This window comes from Lotus japonicus, chromosome 2, assembly GCF_012489685.1.
Source record: "Lotus japonicus ecotype B-129 chromosome 2, LjGifu_v1.2".
In the NCBI taxonomy this organism is placed as follows: Eukaryota; Viridiplantae; Streptophyta; class Magnoliopsida; order Fabales; family Fabaceae; genus Lotus; species Lotus japonicus.
Genome location: NC_080042.1, coordinates 60,354,068 through 60,373,383, shown reverse-complemented (window position 1 = coordinate 60,373,383; position 19,316 = coordinate 60,354,068). Strand labels below are relative to the sequence as shown.

Genomic DNA, 19,316 nt, shown 5'->3' with positions numbered 1-19,316 from the left:
AAGGTAATTAATATGAGATGCTAAATAATTGCCTAGCTACTTTATGGAGTTTAGCAAACACCTATGAAATAATCTTTAACTAGATATAAAACCCGTGCACGGGTTTATTTATAATATTTTTTAAAATTATATACAATTATTATAGTTTAAATAAATTTATAAATATTAAAATATTTAATTATAAAATAGATAATAATGGAGGTGTGACATTTCATTAAATAGAATTAGAGTTTTATTGGTGTAAATAATTAATATTACTCAAATTTAATAATTGATGTAAATAATTAATAGACATTTTACTTAAGATTTTTTTATCTGATAATATAGAAAATAATTAATTGAATTTGAAATATTTTAAATCAAGTAATAATTTTTGCCCGGTATGCGTCAAGAGAAGGCTCTTCGCATCGCATTTAGCGAGTTCTCCCGTTGTTCATTATAGCTTTGTTGTATTTGGACATCGCGATGTAGTTTTTTGTGTTCTTTTAGCCTTCCTCTTGTAACAAAAAAAAGTAATAAGTTTTTAATATCATAAATAAGTTATAATGACATTTTTTTACTTTATATCAACAATAAAGAATTTTAACAATCATCAGTGTAAAAAATTATTTATTAAATTTTACTTTATTCAACTTTGGTCATGGTTATTTTCCTCTGTTATGCATCATCAAATCATTTTTACTAATATAAAATCGATCAAAATTATATTTAAATAAATTTTTCAATCAATACACATATTAGCAGCACAAAATTAAAGAAAGGTGCAAACAACAACCTTTCAATAACCAGAGATAAAAGTAAAAGTTAAACTAAGGAAAGAGATGTAATGTTACAGTTTGAATGAAAGAGTTATATTTGAAAAGTAGTTCTGCAATATAAATCATAAAGCAAAAGAAATTTTTTTTCACTGGTATCATGAAATGCTATTTATGTATATAGTTAAGCATACACATTACACAATAGTACATGTGAAATACATGTTTCTTCAAGTTTTAGTATAAAATGAAAGGGAATGATGAAGAATAATTAAGATAAAATAAAAAACCACAAAAATTAGTAAAAGAAAAAATGTGCAAAAACTGAGATCCTTGAAGAATTTAGTTTATACATACAATATTAGAGCCTCAAATTAAACACCCCGGCGTGAAAGCTAGCAAGGAAAAAGTGAGTAAGAAACCGAGAAGGGTTAAGCAAGGTGGGGTAAAAGGGTCGAAATATGGTGGTTTTAAAGAATAAAAATATCAAAGTAGGTGAGAGAACAAAGAAGAAGCCATAAAAGGACAAATAAACCTTACCAAAGCAAGATATGAAAACAAATAACAAAACAAATACATGTAGCACCCAAGATCCATGACCTCTATCTCCATATATATCTCATACTTCATGGGGGTTGAATGAAAGTTGCATAAAAATCAAACAAATGAGGTGTATTTATACTTGAAGATTAATCATTGAAGAATATGAAATGTCTCACTAATTTTGAATAAGAGGATGAATGATTAATAGCTCATAAAAAATGAAACTGATCCATATTTGTAACCGATAGTATTAATTGAATTTGGGAAAATGAATTGGTGAAGAGAAAGATGACATATTTCCATTAGTCGAAGGGAATTTGCACTTTCAAAAACAATATGTATTCAAATTTTCACTTAGAAAGATTGGCATGCGATTATTATATATCTTTTTCAATTACAGAAGCTATATGTATTCTTTTCAAGAGTTACATTATATTAGCATGTGTATCGTAAAAAAATAAAAATTAGAGAGATTCAAAAGTTGCATTATAATAAAAGAAGTTGAATAGAAATTTGTCCAACTTCATTGTTTAATGCTAGTATGTGTAACATTAAAAAAAACACAAAAAGATTGGAGAGTTTCAAAAGTTACATTATATTAAAAGTTGAATAGAAGTTTTGTTCAACTTCATTGTTAAATGCATTTAGTACTTACATATATATATACATATATATATATATATGTATATATATAGAGGATAGATAGATTTAAAAGTATTTTATATAAATTATTTATTATTAATTTTAATTTTTAATATTTGTAAAATGCAAAGCTCAAGTCAATTTTAAGTTTATGAATGTTGTTATTTAATATAAGTAGTTGAATACTTTTTTATTATATAATTTTTTTTCAGTTGTTAATATATTTAAATTTTTTTTGTTATTTTTTAATGTATTTAATATAAATGTATGGGAGCTTTATGGTTTAATGCATTTAATACATGCAAAACCTCAAGTCTCCTTTATATATATATATAGATAAGATGACCTTGTTTTCTTTGGGACATTAATAAATCATTATCGCAACTTCTATGTATAGAGTATCTTAGTATTCTAATTGTGATCAGTGATGAATTAAAACCTATGCAAAAGTACAAGCAAAAAGACTGCAAAAGGACAATAAGAGTTTTGTGTATTAAATTAATATATCACAATTTTCTTGAGTTAGAGCATCTCCAATGTAAGGTTGCTAAAACACTATTCTAGTGGGTCCAAATTACCACATAGAAATTAAACAATTCAAGCAGAATTCGCTCCAAGGCAATAGCATAAGTTCTAGAGAGAGTGAGAGAGAGTTCTAGAGAGAGAGAGTGAAAACACCATGGAGTCCACTACTCCGGCACCGGTGCCTGAACCGGTGGGGGGAGGCACACAAGGTGTGTCCTTCAGGGACATGGTTGTCGGCAACCAATCTGCTACGATGCCTAGGACCAAGGTAGATCTGATTGCCCACAAACTGGTCCGTATTGAGCATGACAATGGTGATAGGCTTTGCCCTAGAGTCTATGCGGCAGATTCCATTGTGGATGCACTGAGTATTCCTTGGAAGGAAGCTTTACTGGTTAGAATCCTGGGGAAAAACCTGGGATATTCTCTAATGAAACAGAAGTTGCAAGCTACCTGGAAGCCACAAGGCGCGTTTGACCTTGTGGATTTGGAGCATGGTTTCTTTATGGAAAAATTTGATAATGTCCGAGATAGAGAGCGGATTCTCCAAGGCGGCCCCTGGATGATCTTTGATCGATACATCGTTGTTAGCCAATGGAGTCCAGACTTTGTGTCCACACCACACGCGGTTGGAAAGATGTTGGTTTGGGTGCGTTTCCCACGTTTGAACCTCACCTTTTATGATGAGAGCTTCCTCTTAGCCTTGGCTACAACCGTGGGTTCACCGGTGATGGTCGATTCTAATACTATCAAGGCCATGAGGGGCAAGTATGCGCCAGTGTGCGTTGAGATTGATTTGAGCTTACCGGTTGTGGGTAAGGTTTGGTTTAGAGGTCACTGGCTTCGAGTCGAGTACGAGGGTCTCCATATCATTTGTGAGCACATCGGGCAAGGTCCAAGATGATGGATCCCACGAAACTGCTGGTAAAGCATCTGCTCCGGCGGCAGCGGCGGACCAATCAAAGCCTGCTCCAAACCCTAAGGCAAATAAGTCAAATGATGACGTCATTTCTTCTTCAGCGGTGGGGCCATCGGATGATGTACAACATGGGGATTGGCTTGTGGTGAAACGCAAGAAATCCAAGAAATTAAATGCTAATAACTCCAAGGAAGGAATCAAGGGCACAAAACTAGGAAATTCCAAAATAGCAGATTCAAAGAATAAGGGGCCACCCAAGTCAAGTGGGGCCAAGGAAAGTGGGACCCCAGTTCAGTCTACCATGGGAGTGGCTTGAGTGGATAGTCAGCATCAATTCACTCCCCTCAAGCGTCGTCGGAGCAACGATGGCACGCCGGAACAATCGTCCAAGGGATGCCAAGTTACGCCAACACCCTCGCGGCCCATATCTACGACCTTGAAGCAGGGTCCCAGGAAATTCTATCGAGCCAAAGGGACGGCACAAGCCCAGACTGATGCTATCATGTGCACTTCTACCCAGACTGATGCTATCATGTGCACTTCTACCTAGTCACGAGCAGTGAAGAACCTGAACCTTGCTCTCGCAGCAACTTCCACCCCTCATCTCCAGGAGCAGCCACCTGACCTCCCGGTTGCTCCCCTGGAATCTTGATGTCCAGGTGCTGGCCTCCCCCATATTATCATTAACCATGATTGAGTTCAAAGATGTTAATATCCTTGCATGGAATGTAAGGGGGCAGCGACTGCCTCCTCCAAGAGGCATATTCAGGAGATTATTCGTGCGAAACAACCAGTTCTAATTTTCCTGTTTGAAACGCATGTGGCTTTCAATAGGGTTCGTTCCTTTTGGACAAGATTGGGTTTTCAACCAATCCACATTGTTGAGGCTCAAGGCCACACTGGGGGCATCTAGTGCTTGTGTGCGACCGCTTTTGCTGGGTACTTCTCGCTTGTTGACTCCCACAACCAATCTGTGACTATCCAGGCCTCTAGAGGTGGCTTGCTTTGGTACTGCACAGGGGTGTATGCCAGCCCAACACCTTCAGCCAGGGCACTTTGTTGGGACCATCTCTCATCTCTGCGAGCAAACTTGCATTCGCCATGGCTCATGCTCGAGGATTTTAACGATTGTTTGTATCTGTCTGACCAAAGGGGAGGTTCTTTCTCTTTCACTCGAGCGGCGCCGTTCCAGGACATGGTGGAAACTTGCAACTTATTGGACATCCAGCCGGTGGGCTATAAATTTACATGGATTCGTAAGCGGGGGGGGTTCCGATCCTCTACAAGAAGCTTGATTGGTGTTTTACCGATCCTGCTTGGCGCTTGGAATTTCCAGAAGCTACAGCTGAGGTTCTATCGCGTGTTGCTTCTGATCATCACCCCCTCCTTGTTCGGTATGGTAATGCCCCGCCGCGTGGCCCTCGCCCCTTCCGGTTCGAGGCTGCGTGGCTTTCGTATGATGGCTACGCGGGGTTGGTGGAGGATGCTTGGAGTGGTTCCGGTAATATGTTGAGCAAGCTTGGCTTAGTCAAGGACCGCTCGTTGGTGTTTAATAAGGAAATTTTTGGCAATATCTTTCACCGTAAGTGTGAATTGGAAGCAAGAATTCGTGGCATCCAACGTAAGCTAGAGAGGGTAGATTCCGCCTCTTTGTTGCGGTTGAATGATTCCCTTGAGCATGATTTGGACTTGGTTCTCCGGCAAGAGGAAATGCTTTGGTTTCAAAAGTCTAGAGAGCAAGCTTACTTTCTTGGGGATCGCAACACTAAATTTTTCCATACTCAGACTATTATCCGGCGTCGTCGCAGTAGGATTCATGCTTTGACTCTTCCCTCTGGAGAGTTTTGTGATTAGGAGGATGTTTTGAAGAGGGAAGCCTTTTTATTCTTTAAATCTCTTTTTTTCTCGCAGGTTCAGGTCTCTCCTTGCACTATGCCATCTTCTGCTCCTGTCCTGCTGACAGGAGAGTGGTGCAATGACCTTGTCCAGCCGGTTTCCAATGCGGAAGTTTGGAATGCGCTAACTTCCATGCAGCCGCTCAAAGCCCCAGGTCCTGATGGTTTTCAGGTGATATTTTTCAAAAGCTTTTGGCATGTCCTGGGTGATGATGTTTGGCAATTAGTGCGGAATGCATTTGATACTTGCTCTTTTGACCCTATTGTCTCTGAGACTCTGATAGCTCTTATTCCTAAGGTGGATGTTTCGTCTTCTTTTAAGGAGCTTCGACCGATTAGTCTTTGTAACGTGGCTTATAAGCTCATCACTAAGGTCCTTGTGGCTCGGATACGACCTTTTATTTCATAGATCATTGGCCCTCTTCAAAGCAGTTTCATTCCTGGAAGAGGCACCTCTGATAATGCAATTGTGTTGCAAGAGATGATTCATGCTATGTCTCGTCGGAATAGGAAGAATAAACATCTTATCTTTAAGTTGGACTTAAAGAAGGCTTATGATAAGCTGAGCTGGTCGTTTCTGAGGGACACCTTGGTTTTCTTTGGTTTTCCCTCCAGTACTATTGAGCTTATTATGTTTTGTGTGTCCTCTTCCTCACTTTCGCTTTTGTGGAATGGTGTCAGGTTATCGGCTTTCTCTCCAGCCAAGGGTCTAAGGCAAGGCGACCCGTTGTCTCCTTATCTATTTGACTTATGTATGGAGCGTCTAGGCCTGCTCATTCAGCATCAGGTGGAGGCTAAGCAGTGGCATCCTTTACCCACTGCTCGGGCGGGTCCGCTGATTTCCCATTTATTCTTCGTTGATGATGTTCTCCTCTTCTCTAAGGCGAAGATATCTCAGGTGCGGGTCATCCAAAGTGTGCTTGAGGAGTTTTGTCGTATTTCTGGGCTTAGTGTGAATCTGGCAAAATCCAGGGCTTATGCTTCTGTTTCAGTTTCTCATGCAAAAAGGGAGAGAATCACAGCTTGCACATCCATTTAATTCATTGATCGCATTGATAAGTATCTCGGGTTTCCTATCTTTTCTGGTAGGCAAACGAGTGCTCATTTCCAGTCGGTCTTGGACAGGGTACCCCGCAAGCTTGCATCTTGGAAGAGTAACATGTTGAGTAAGGCTGGGAAGGTTACTTTAGTTAAATCTGTCTTGTGTTCCATGCCTATCCATACTATGCATATTTACTGGTTACCTCAAGTAATTTGCAATAACCTTGACTCAGTGGCTAGGAACTTTATTTTGAACAAGGGGGCAGCAAGGGGGGTGCACCTTGTGGCATGGGATAAAATGACATTACCCAAGCGGTTGGGTGGTCTAGGGATTCGGCGAGTCCGGGAGACTAACATTGCCATGCTTGGTAAGCAAGTGTGGCACATGGTGCACAGTGACAATAAATTGTGGGTTAATATGCTTCGTGCCAAGTATGTTAGGGGGCGGGACTTTTTTCACACTACACCTACTGTGTGTTCACCGGCTTGGCGTGCTATTTGTAAAGCTAAGGACGTGTTGCATGATGGTTTTCAGTGGCGGGTTGGTGTTGGGAACCTATCATTCCGGTATCACAATTGGTTCGGTCTTGGTCTCCTGTGTGAGCAGGTCCCTTTTGTTAATGTCTTGGACATTGAGCTGCGAGTGAAAGATGTTTGCTCAAACAGTGCTATTGACTTCCGTGTGATCTATACCATGCTACCATTGCCCCTTCGAAACAACTTGGCTTCTGTTCTTGTTTGCATCAATGATAATGTTCCGGATTTACTCACTTGGCGTCACAGTTTGCATGGGCAGTATTCCGTTAAGGAGGGCTATGATTGGTTGCGGAGAGGTGTAGGTATGCCCTTTTCTGGTGATGGTTGGACTTGGATTTGGGGCCTCAAGGTTCCGGAGAAGGTGCGGATATTTGCTTGGCAATGCTGCCATAACTTTCTCCCTACTGCGGCTACTCTGTCACACCGTGGCATTCCTCTTCCAGACCTGTGTCGATGTTGCCATTTGTTCCCGGAGTCCTTGATTCACTGTTTGCGGGACTGTCTCGTGCCTCGTCAGGTGTGGCTCTCCCTGGGTTTCAATGCTGCAGAGTTTTGGGGCAGCTCGTCTTTCTGCCTGTGGCTTGATTCTGTTGCTCGGAATCAGAAGGAAATGTTCTTGGTCTATGCCTGGTGCATTTGGAGGGTCCGTTGTTGTGTCGTCTTCGAGGGTGTACCTTGCTCCGTGCATGCAGTTTCTGGTCTCGCGGCTCCCCTTTTGCGTATTCTAGAGTGTGCTGTGGGCGATAGACCAGCTCGAGTACCGTGTTGGGTTGTGTGGCAGGCACCGGAGCCGGGGTGGGTCTGTGTTAATGTCAATGGCAGCTCCAAAGGGAATCCGGGACCTACGAGCTTTGGTGGTGTAATTCGCGATGAGGGTGGTCGGTTGTTACTGGGGTTTTCATGAGCTATTGGTCATTCCGAGATTCTCCAGGCGGAACTGATGGCGCATCTTCATGGTTTATCTCTTTGTTGGGAGCAAGGATTTCGCCAGGTCTTGGTTTATTCGGATTCAGCTTTGGCTCTTGATACCGTCAAGGGTTCAGTGGCGCGGTTCCATATCTATGCTGCGTTGATTTGGTCTATCAAGTCTTTGCTTCAGCGGCCTTGGCAGGTTGTTTTGGAGCATACTCTTCGCGAAGGGAATGCTCCAGCTGATTTTATGGCGAAGCTTGGTGCTGACTTACATGGTGTGCAGATAGTGCAGTTCTTGGTGCCTCCTCCGGGCCTTGCTCCTCTTTTGCTGGCGGATAGCCTTGGTGTTCCTCATTTGAGGCCTTAGCTTTTTCTTTTGTTAGCTTTATTTACCAAAAAAAAAAAACAAGACTGTCATGTCGTGTTGCTCCAATGGTGCTCCAAAATAAGCAATGTCGCTTAAGTGCTCAAACTGGATTAATTAAGCAACCTCATTGGAGATTTTCTTACTCATATAATCATGTCTATTTATAATTGAAATTGAATGTTACAAATATGACCGGCCTGAGGTATATATTCATGGTATTGTGGAATTAAGATTATCGCTACTCTCAATTTTTTTTTTCACAAATAAATTTTAATCATATATATTAAAAAAACATGAGTGATCTCCGAATGATAGCTTAAGTGGTAAGAACTAAAAAATATATTGAGTGAGTTTATGAGGTCCAATGAACAATTCCTTGAAGATGTAATTTATCTTTCCGATGTAAAAAAAAAACTTAAGTGAAATTATGTGTGGAGTAAGATAAAAAAAAATCAAAAAGATTAAAAAAAGGCTCATCATCAAACGTAGAAGCAAATAAGATGCCCATTTCGGAGTTGACTGTGGCAAAAGCCAAGGGAGGTTTTGAAGGCACGCCATACTGCACGAGGTTTTTAGCCAGTGTGGAGGGTCTAAATTGAAACTTCAAATAAACCTACAAATAAAATGAGTCACATTCAAGATGGGTGGAAGTTCAAAAGGAGGAGGCACCATCTACAATTAGACATCTTTTGCTTAAGTATTAAAGAAACAACCGGTACAGGATGACTGAATTTGAGGAGGAATCAAGCATGATTCGAAGGCAAAGTCCAATGATGTCATGACTCACTTCAGGATCCCACGATCAAGGAGTTGAACACACTAACGACCACATACCATGATCTTAGCGGTTACAAGATGTGAAAAACTTAAAGCTTAGTTCAAAGTAGTTTGAGAGGTTTGCAGAAACAAGTTCAAGACTTCTTAGGATTAGTTTTCAGTTATCATGTACTATAAATAAGCTTTTGTAATATGGAAAAATGGTTGGCTATCTAATACTCACACTCTAAAAGCCAGTGTCTATCATACATGATACACGATCGCACAAAGTTTATGTTGAAATTCTAGCAACCGTAGGACAGATGTTCTACTTAATGTCTAAGACATCGTGTACAATATATCACAAACAAAAATGTGCATTTCAGAAAATTAACCAGTAAAACAATAAAGATTAACACAAGAGATTGGTAACGTAGTTCGGTGCAATATCACTTACGTCTGGAGGGTTTTCACCCGAGAAAGCAAATCCACTATTAGTGTATTGGTACAATGATTTTACAGAAGCAAACCTTGCTTAATACCCATGTCCCCTAATACCACCCAGTGTTTTGTACTTAGTTCTCTCCCTAAGTATGAGAGTCTCTCTCACTTTCTCTCATAATCATTACCATAGTGATTGATCCCTTACAACAAAAGCAAAGACAGATGTCACGATCAAACACAAAACAACCAAACAACTCCCAGCCAAAGGATAACAAATAGAATGGCTAAGAGAGTTGAAAAACACAGTATGAACTCACAAGAATAAAACCCTAATCTCTCAACAAAAAGCACGCCTAGCAACTAGGTTTAGGTCTTCTAATATAGCAGTTCTTCAGGCCTTGTCTTCGATGGGCTTGAATGAACAAAGAGTCCACAACATATCCAGGAAGTGAATCTTCTAAAAAACAGGCAACAAATCTTAACAAGTAAGATTTGAGTAAAAGATAAAACTTTCACACAATTAAATCCAAATCAAATTCTTTGCAGCCGATTTGATCACACTTGATATATTCTCTGAGTAGCACACGGAAGCTCCTTCAACAACCCTAACTTGTTGACCACGTAAACAATCCAAAGCTTCCCGAAAACAACAATTAACACAGAGCAGGCTCACAGGGACAAATGTTGCATCCAAGATGCTAGAACATCTGGTCCCACATCATGTCACATAAAACACACCTTAGCTAAAATGTAGACAATCATGATCAAAGGAACAACACATCTCATGAATTTCCTTCCACTCCTTTCATGCTTTGATATTATTAATCACATTTCCTTTTACTTTACCTTCTCGTTGATTTTTGTTATATAGGTACTAGTGAATTTCGGTTTCTATCACCACCATGATTTTGAATTTTTTCGTACTTCAAATCGAGGTCCATTGGGACTGATTTGATTTATCAAGCTATCATTGGATAACTTGTCGTTTTCTCATCGATCTTAAGACCTAGCAACATTTCAAAGTCACACATACATCACACACCCCCAACACACTGTTTTGTAATCATCAAGCTTAAGAACCTACAGTACTTGAGGACCTGATCCAAGTCTCGGATTGCCCTTTTGGATCTATTTATTTGTATGTGCAATTTTTACGCGTAAATAGACGGTTACGAACTTATATTACGGTTTTTACTTTTCGTATTGTTCATGTATAATGAGACAATAAAGCTAACCAAATCAGAGCTTTAGCAAAAGTAGGAATCCCTTAAGGCCTAACTGCTTTGATATTCAAGTGAACATACATAATATAATACATTCCCCTTTTATAGAGATGTCTAGCCCTAAATACATGGATTTGGGCTTTGGTGCAAAATGACATATACAGAAACAACTTATCACAGGCGGGATCTCCTAAGACTCCAAAATAAGTGACAAACCAACATGGCATAAAGAGTACATGAATTGCCAACTGAGACGACTAATATACAAGGCAATTTGAGACCGCCCACGTATAAAGAGATCACCCGCAGGACGAAGAAGTTGTGGGGCTAAGGGCTCGCCAAATGTGAGATCGCTCGCTAGACAGAGAATTGCTCACCAAGTTGTAGAGTCGTCCGCTAGATCTAGATAATGATGTCTCCCATCAAATAAGAAGTCGCCACCAACTCCTATTAACTTATTTTAATTTAGATCATTCATGATGAGATCTAACAGTCATAATTTATTCTTATATTTTCACATAAAAATATTTTAATTTTATCCTCATAAGATACATTTTTTACATATATAGTATCAAAATTCTAATAAGGCGTCCTTGTTTTTGAGCATACCCTTGATATGTTGTACTTTAGCATTTTGATAAGGCTTAATTGCACTTTTGGTCCCCCAACTATTGCCTTCCTGCGAAAATCGTCCCCAAACTTCAAAATTAGCAAAACACGTCCTCCAACTATACACCCGGTTGCAAAATTGGTTTTCCGTTAACTTCCGTCCAAAACTTAACATATTGCTGGAAAATAAAATAAAAAATCACCATCGATTCTATCCCATCCTTGTCCCTTTTCCTCCCTCTGTCTCTGTCGTCCCCTCTTTCACCTGCAACCTACCCATGAAACCCATCCCCACCCAAAACCCATCGCAACCCACCGCACCTCACCTGCAACCCAACCCCATCCCCACCGTCACCCGCAACCCACCCCTGAAACCTCACCCGCAACCCACCCCTGAAACCCACCCCTCACAAAGGCACCAATCTCGCTACCAGCCCAACGATTCAGATATGAGATTTTGCAGGTGATGAGGGTGAGGTTTGAATCTCAAAAACCCCAAATCCATACCGAACGAAAACCCCAACTTCCATAAGGAGAAGGCGAGCTCAGATCGAAATCGAAGGAAGAAGGCGAGTTGATGGTGGAAAGCGGTCAGTGATGGCGGCGAAACAGGAGCTTGGAAAACGCCGCCATCACCGGCATAACAGGAGCTTGGCGGTGTAACGAAGAAGAAAAGAGCATGGCCCAATTGAAGAAGTTGGAACAGAAAGAAGAAGGTGATGCTGGAACAGGAAGAAGAAGAATTTTTCTTTTATTTTTTAATTCATTTTTAACGGAATATTCTGTTAGTTTTTTGACGGAAGTTAACGGAAAACCAATTTTGCAACCGGGTGTATAGTTGGAGGACGTGTTTTGCTAATTTTGAAGTTTGGGGACGATTTTCGCAGGAAGGCAATAGTTGGGGGACCAAAAGTGCAATTAAGCCTTTTGATAATGATATATGCCGCTTAAGCCCCAAATAATACCCAATTATTTACTATATCTTTCCATGCTTTATCGAAAGGATTATCCCAATTTATCTTAAACATTTTACCAAACAATGCACGTTTCAACGCACCTAATTAATCTTGCTTTTTATTTTATATGCAGCCATATAGTTCCCTCGCTCTATTTAGAATCATACGCAGAAAGAATAGAACATTCCAATGCATAGTTAAATCATTGAACACAGTTGAATTTATTATACTACCTTACATGAAATTGGAATATGGAATCCCGTGAAGAGGGCATAACGATCGATCGATCGATGATGCTTTTGAGAAGAGTTGTATTTTTTTTTCTTTTTCACCAATGATTGAAGATATTTTATTTCAGCCTTTGAATGGCTAAAAAGTTTACTATCAAAATAATTAGGGAGGCCTCTTTTTATGGATAAAAAAGAAGAGAGAACGTGTAGTAAATCCAACTCTTGTGGATACAATAATTCTCTAGTGTTAGGTACTTATCACTTATCAAACAGTACTTTACGTTAGTGTGCTTCAAAGTTCAAAGCATTGGCGTATGTAAATGTTTCCATACGTAGTCTATATATGAGAATTTGTCAAAATGACTCGTGATTGATTTTGAGTTCAACTTTTCCCTTCGTCCCATCAATAGTGAGTTTAGAAAGTTTATTCATGAAGAACTTTTCAATCAGTATTAAATCTACATTAGTTAGAGATACTAATATATTAGAAATGAGATTATGAGATTACAATCTTCCATTATATTTGAATTAACCTTTTATATAAAGTTCAATTGACCACAAAATTTTAATATATTTTATCAAAGGCAATTCGAATTTCATTGTAGGGCCAGTGTTAAAATTCAATAAATTGATCTGGCCATTCTTAAAATATCTCATGATGGGGTTGTGAACACTCCGATGAATATCTCATGATACGAATAAATACATTGACCTGAATCACCTGAGTCACTGTTAGATATCTCATGATGGGGTTGTGAACACTTCGATGAATATTCAGTATGATCCAAATACACTACAAAAAAAAGTGTTTAATTTGTAGTAGCACCTTTGTGGCCTTTACAAAAAAAAACCAGTAAGTAAAAGTATTCTAGCATTATTAAAATGTTAGCACTTTAGAAGCTAGGTTAGCTTCAATAATTATTCTCAATAGGATTCGATTTCAAATTTTTGCAATAGATTATCTCTTTGCAGCTACAATAACTTCTTTAAAAACTTTAATTAGAATTCTTTCTACGCTCGTAGATTCATTGCACTCTGTTTTCTTCACGAAAAGAACTTTTTTGGCTCGATCTTTCTTGCTCTTGTTTGTGATGTTCGATCGTTCGATAATATTATCTGTTTTTTCTTGTCTTCAACATTCAGTATAGCTCTCACCCTCACTCTCATAATTCATTATATTAATTCCCTTTCAAAAAAAAATTATATTAATTCAAAAAAACAAATTAACTATATATTTTTTTAAAATTTATATTATTTAAAAACTTTTATATTCCAAACAATGTCTTGAGTATATAAACCTTCATATCAATATTTATCTGATCTGATGTTTGAAATTCTCAATATTTGAAAGACACTTTAGACTCGGATTAATTCAACTTAACTCAAGTGAACACTTAATTTTGACATTCATAATACATCCGATCTTGTTTTTTTTTTTTTGAACGTTACATCCGATCTTTAATCCAATGTAAAACTCATTGGTTTAACATTATATACCCCCTTTCAAAAACATTATATACCCAATTCTTGAATATCATGGGTACTACTATAGACATGTTTTTTCTGATAGAAGAAGAACACCTTTGCGCCCCCAAAAAAACAGAGTGAAAATATTATAAGCATAAATTATATGTTTATAATCAAACATGAATAAATTTGAAAACAAAAGCAGATATACTAAAATGTAAAATATATGGCAGGAAAAGAATTGCAAAAGAAAAAAGGAAACTAGATGACAGAAAAAGGAAGTGCCTCAACAGTACAAAATAAAGAGGAAAAAGCCGAAAGACCAATTGATTTGATGTCATATTATATATGGAGCTCACATTGACACTTTGTTGGCTTAGAGGTGATAGATTGCAGGATGATTTTCCTGCTTGTTGCAATTGATACAACATCAAGTTTCGGATTTCAGCCGTACATATACCTAATTTTTATTTTCGTCTATCTTCGAATCACATCATATTGTATATGATTAACTCATTTATTTTTTTATGAGAAATAACAACTTAATACTTAAACAGAGCAGTGAACACTAAACATTTACTAATCAAATTGCTAGAATCAATGATAAGCAATAGAAGTGTTCACAAATTGAGAGTTTTTTATTAATTAAAATATATGAATCAAACCGATCAAATTAAAATCTGGTTTATTTGGTTCAATGATCAAGTTTGTATATAAAAGTAAATAACTATAGAAAAATTATCTCCATATATTATCATTTTTTTGCATAGAATTTGGAGCAATATGTCTTTTTGAGAGCCCCAGAGCAGGTTGCAGAACTTGTTTGCATTTTGGTTTATTTTGTTTAGGGCTAGAAACAAGCTATGTTTTGATGGGATACAACGGGACTCCGGATGAGGAGAGCTCTTTCTAGAAGGGGTGGAGAGAAGTAGTAGGGGGTCGAGCACCGTCACCGAATCCGAGAGGGGTCATTGTGAAGTCATTCTGATGCCTAAGTTAGTGACTGAAGAGCTTTAGGAAGGAGCCATGTATACCCGTTCATATGGTAGGGGTAGCCCAAAGGGTGCAATGAGTGCTTAGAATCTGGGCAAGCGTGGAGCCTTGGATCTCTCTAAGCTACCAACAGTTCGCAGCGATCCATGGGCCAGAGGTTCCTCGTTAATGAGGACTAGATCTTGAGTCTCACGCCTACTCCTATAGCTAGGTCATAGAATCATTGATGAGATTGGTGAGGTGATGAGGATTGTGCCCTCACAAGCGACTGGTTGGTCTAGTCTGGTCTTCCCTAAGCTTGGTCGGCTGGAGATGACCAGCTTTAGGGTCTGATCGTCTGGGACTGATCATCGCGTCAGCGACCGACTGCTGATCTTCTCCTGGAACAATACTCTTCTAACTCTAGTCCACAATGATTGTGGGGTGTGAGTTAAAAGTGTGAAATTTTTGTGCAGGAGGTGCAGGGGAGTGGCCGAGTGGATCTTGGAACGCCAACGGGTATATAAGGCTTTCTCTCAAGAGGAGTCAGGTACGTTATCCATTCTCAATGTCTTAGCTAGAGATTCCCAAAGCTCCTCAGCCACTAACTTAGGTTTCAGTGTCTTCGCAGGAACCCCTCCTAGGCTCGGCGATGGTGCTCGGCCCTCTGCTACTTCTCTCCATCCCCACTGGAAATAGCTTACCTCAAACGGAATGTTATCGTTTCCTCCTCAATCAACAGCTTCTCGAGTAATTCGACTAGCCTAATTCAATCAAAATAAGAACAAGGCTGTAGCTCAAATTTGAAAACTCTACTTCAACGAAAGTGTCCAAATTGTGGTTTGAGAAATAAATAAATAAAAGAAGGTGTTGTGGTTATGATTAGCAGACATTTAAGCTGCTAAGATAGAGAGAGGGTTATATTATAGCAGCTTGGGCCTTGGGGGGGGTCAGTGGGTGGCTGGTTCCCTAGGGTAAGACAAGTGACCCCATGCCAGATGCTTCTACTCACTCAATTAACTAGCAACAAAATACTACTATATACCTACTATATTCAAATAGTGTGAATTGTGCTTTACATTTTTTTTTTTGACGAAATTCTAAGCAAGTGCACGGAGTTTACATTGCGCGCGTGTCCTCCACAATTTTCCTTGTTGTCTTAAAATTTTCTTTCAGGAATGTCGGTCTCTCCCCCTTCTCTAGATGCACTCTATAAAGAGATGGAATATTAGTATTTGTGTAGACATTGAGAAAAATGTAAAAGTTTTTATTTTAATAGGATAAATTTGACAATTTGAAAAAATATGCAGGAAAAATGTGTTATCACTTTCAACTCACTTTCTAAACTTAATCAAACACAGTTTTAGTTGAATTGAAAATGATTCATTCTCTTTTGTAGATTTAGAGTTTGTTTGTTTTGAGAAACCATTTTATATGATTTTTTATTTTTATTTTCGAAAATAGTTTTTATTCTCAAATTTTTCAAATTTAGATAACATGTCTGTTATGACTTTTTATTTTTATTTTTATTGTCGTTATCGTTGTGATCGGCCCCGCCATTGTCATCGCCCCTACCACCTCAACCATCATCACTATGTCGTTACCGCCACAACCATCATTACACCAATTTTCACCATCAGAAATTTTCATCTCACTAGTTAATGGTAGTAGAAATAATGACGATGATGGTGCTGACAAATGTGTCAGGGGTAATGGTAGTGGTGGAAGAAGCGTGGCGATGAGAATGGTGGTATTGGCGACAATAGTGGTGACAAAGGTGATGGTGCCGGCGGCAACAGAAATGGTTGGGTGGTGATAGTGACAGTGACGATGGTGGTAACTCGTATTCATTTTCAGTCAAAATAATTTTTTGTTTTAATCATATTTTTGAAATATTTTCTAAAAAAATCAACCAAATATGTTTTCAGCTTTATTTTTTATTTTCTTTGAAAATAAAAATAAGAAATGGGCAATCAAACAAGTCATATTTGTTTCCTCTTGTAACCAAAAAAAAATAAATCATATTTATTTATTAGATTGTGTAGCTCAAAAGAAAAAAAAAACAGCCATATTTATTATATAAGTTTTTATGGTTGATGAAAATATAATTGCTTAGGATGGAAAACTTTTGTGTCAATGATATCTTATCAAGCCAATAGAAAAAATAGTAATGTAGTTATAAATTTACATCATGGTTTTTAATTAGAGGTGATCTAGCGTCTACCATCTATTTGAGAGGTGAATATAAACTTGCTATTAAATTGTTACGATAGCAAATTTGCAGCTAATTTTCGAGCAACTATTTTACTATCATTTTTTTCTGATTGAAACCCTTATTTCACATGATTACGAATCTTATGCTTATACAAGTTTAAAGCGGTGTTCTGAACAATGAATTAAGTTCTTAAAATCTTTAGGATATATGTTTTAAAAATTAAACAAGTTCTTATTTTTTTCTCAAAAATCAAGTTACCACAATTTAATGGAAGAGGAAGGTCGACAAATCACCAAGCACTTGTTCTCTCTCGATCCCTCTGTTCCCCCACCTCCCATTTATGAATATCATTCCCCACCTCATTATAGCTCAGGTGAAGTCTCAACTTTACCCAGCTTATGGTGGAACCAACTTTACATATATATCTGATTAATTATGTGGAAAATTAAGTGGCAAAAATAGAATTACAAATTGCACAAATTCTTGCAAACATTGGACAGCTGTTTTGGGGGAACATTTTTCTTTTAGTTCTCCATGTTTTAAGACATAAAAAATAGCAAAAGAATAGCACTGTCCACGCAAGAAAAATCCAGAATCCAGCAGTAAATTGTCACTTTGTTGTGTATATAACTATATATATGCGATGTACACTTATGGTTAGTTTATCAGCTTTAGCTTAGTGGTGCCAAAAGTTGGTATTATCACCTCCGCAAATTGAGCTCGCCGTCGCCCAACACAGCAACTTTAATTCAGATAACTTAAATTACCTTCCAACATTAGTTACACTAATTCTCAATAGAAAAAATAATTGAACCATGCTAACAACTGAATTAATCAATGATCAATTAACTAGTTGTAAGATTTTTATTCATGTTCAAACTTTTAGTTTTGTTTGACTTTGCAAAATTGATCCAAATAATTAAAAAGAACATTGGTGGGCTCTCTATTATCTTACCATTATAGTGATAGAATTATTAAAAAGGGTGCAAATGAAGTCTTGATATATCTACTACTACTATTCTAATTTCTAAAGCGTCTCACTTACCTCCTTTTGTTTAATAAAATAAGTATACTTCTATTAAAAATATACACTTTTTAAAATTCTCTATATTAATTTCAATTTTTAACTGAGGTGCAATTTTTAATTTTTTTCACTTTTTATCATTTTCTTTATTAATTCATTTCCGGTGAAGGCTAAATATTTAAACTTGTCAAGTGATCAATTATCTAAAAAGCTTAAATTATTAGAGAAGAGTCATATGAATGATTTTATATTATATTCTAACATGGACATTTATGTCTTGAAGTGTGGGTAAATGCCCAGACCTACTTACCATATGCTTAAATATCTTTTTTTCTTAATTAGAAAGTGAGGCGAGTAAGGATCGAACTTTAGACCTCTAAGTCACATAGAGGCTATGATATTATGTCAAATAACCAATTATCTCAAAAGGTTAAGTTGTTGGGTAAAGGCACCCCCTCACGCAAGAGAGGTTCACATGGAACTTTTCCCCTCTTCGGCCTTCAACGTTCTCACTTGAATATTTGCTACTACCACCAAGATCTACACCGGCGACTGCTCTGCCTAGGCTTGCGCCCCCAGGTTTTGCAGCAACCGCAACCCCCTCCTACTCATCGAGGCTCAGCCCTTGACCCAACGGTCGGGTATATGTGAAACGCTTTAGCGCCATCCATTTTTGAGGCTAGCTGATTCGGTATGTGAGTTTTTACACACTCCTTAGTAGGTGAGTTGTTAATTAAAATATAATATAAAACTATTCATGTAACCCCTACCCAATAGCTTAAGCTTTTGGGATAATTTGTTACTTAATATGGTATTACAGTCTATCCTAGATCCATTTGTTGTGGAGACCACCAATATTTGGGCCACCTATTGATGTTCATTCCACTCACCAGATGTCCACCCCTTAGCATGAGTCTCACATTAGCTAAAGATATGCATGGTCAAATAAGTGTATATAAAAGATAAATTAACGATCAACTCTTAAGCTAACTTTTGAGTTGAATTAGGTTTCCAAAATTCTAATAAAACTCGTATACTAAATACTAGACTCTTATAAGTTTTCTTTCAGGATTCGAACCCTGGACCTTCTCCTTCCCACCCTTATGTCCCCTATCTCTTACCACTTGAGCTAACCCTCGGGCACCATTCACTTTCATATGACATTCAGATTGAAATTGTGAGAGTTATTAGTAAAAATGAATGTTGTGTCATTAGAGGAAGAGACAAATACAAAAAGGAAAATGTAATTTGAATCGGTGGGTAATTTATCAATGTCTTGGTATG

General features: G+C 37.9%; 2 protein-coding genes across 2 annotated transcripts; both read left to right on the top strand.

Moving 5' to 3' along the window:
- Positions 1-2,619: 2,619 nt before the first annotated feature.
- Positions 2,620-3,700, top strand: LOC130736768 (uncharacterized). Its single transcript, XM_057588558.1, has 2 exons — positions 2,620-3,233; positions 3,286-3,700. Exons 1-2 carry the CDS (start codon positions 2,620-2,622, stop codon positions 3,698-3,700), a joined length of 1,029 nt encoding a protein of 342 aa, XP_057444541.1.
- A 4,097-nt stretch (positions 3,701-7,797) lies between these two features.
- LOC130736767 (uncharacterized) lies at positions 7,798-8,136 on the top strand. The gene has a single exon (XM_057588557.1). It carries the CDS (start codon positions 7,798-7,800, stop codon positions 8,134-8,136), a length of 339 nt encoding a protein of 112 aa, XP_057444540.1.
- The last annotated feature ends 11,180 nt before the right edge of the window (positions 8,137-19,316 follow it).

Coding starts and splice junctions, on each gene's coding strand:
- LOC130736768 (XM_057588558.1), top strand. CDS start 2,620: ATGGAGTCCACTACTCCGGCACCGGTGCCTGAACCGGTGGGGGGAGGC. Junction 3,234..3,285: donor ATCAAGGCCATGAGGGGCAA/GTATGCGCCAGT, acceptor GTTGTGGGTAAG/GTTTGGTTTAGAGGTCACTG.
- LOC130736767 (XM_057588557.1), top strand. CDS start 7,798: ATGGCGCATCTTCATGGTTTATCTCTTTGTTGGGAGCAAGGATTTCGC.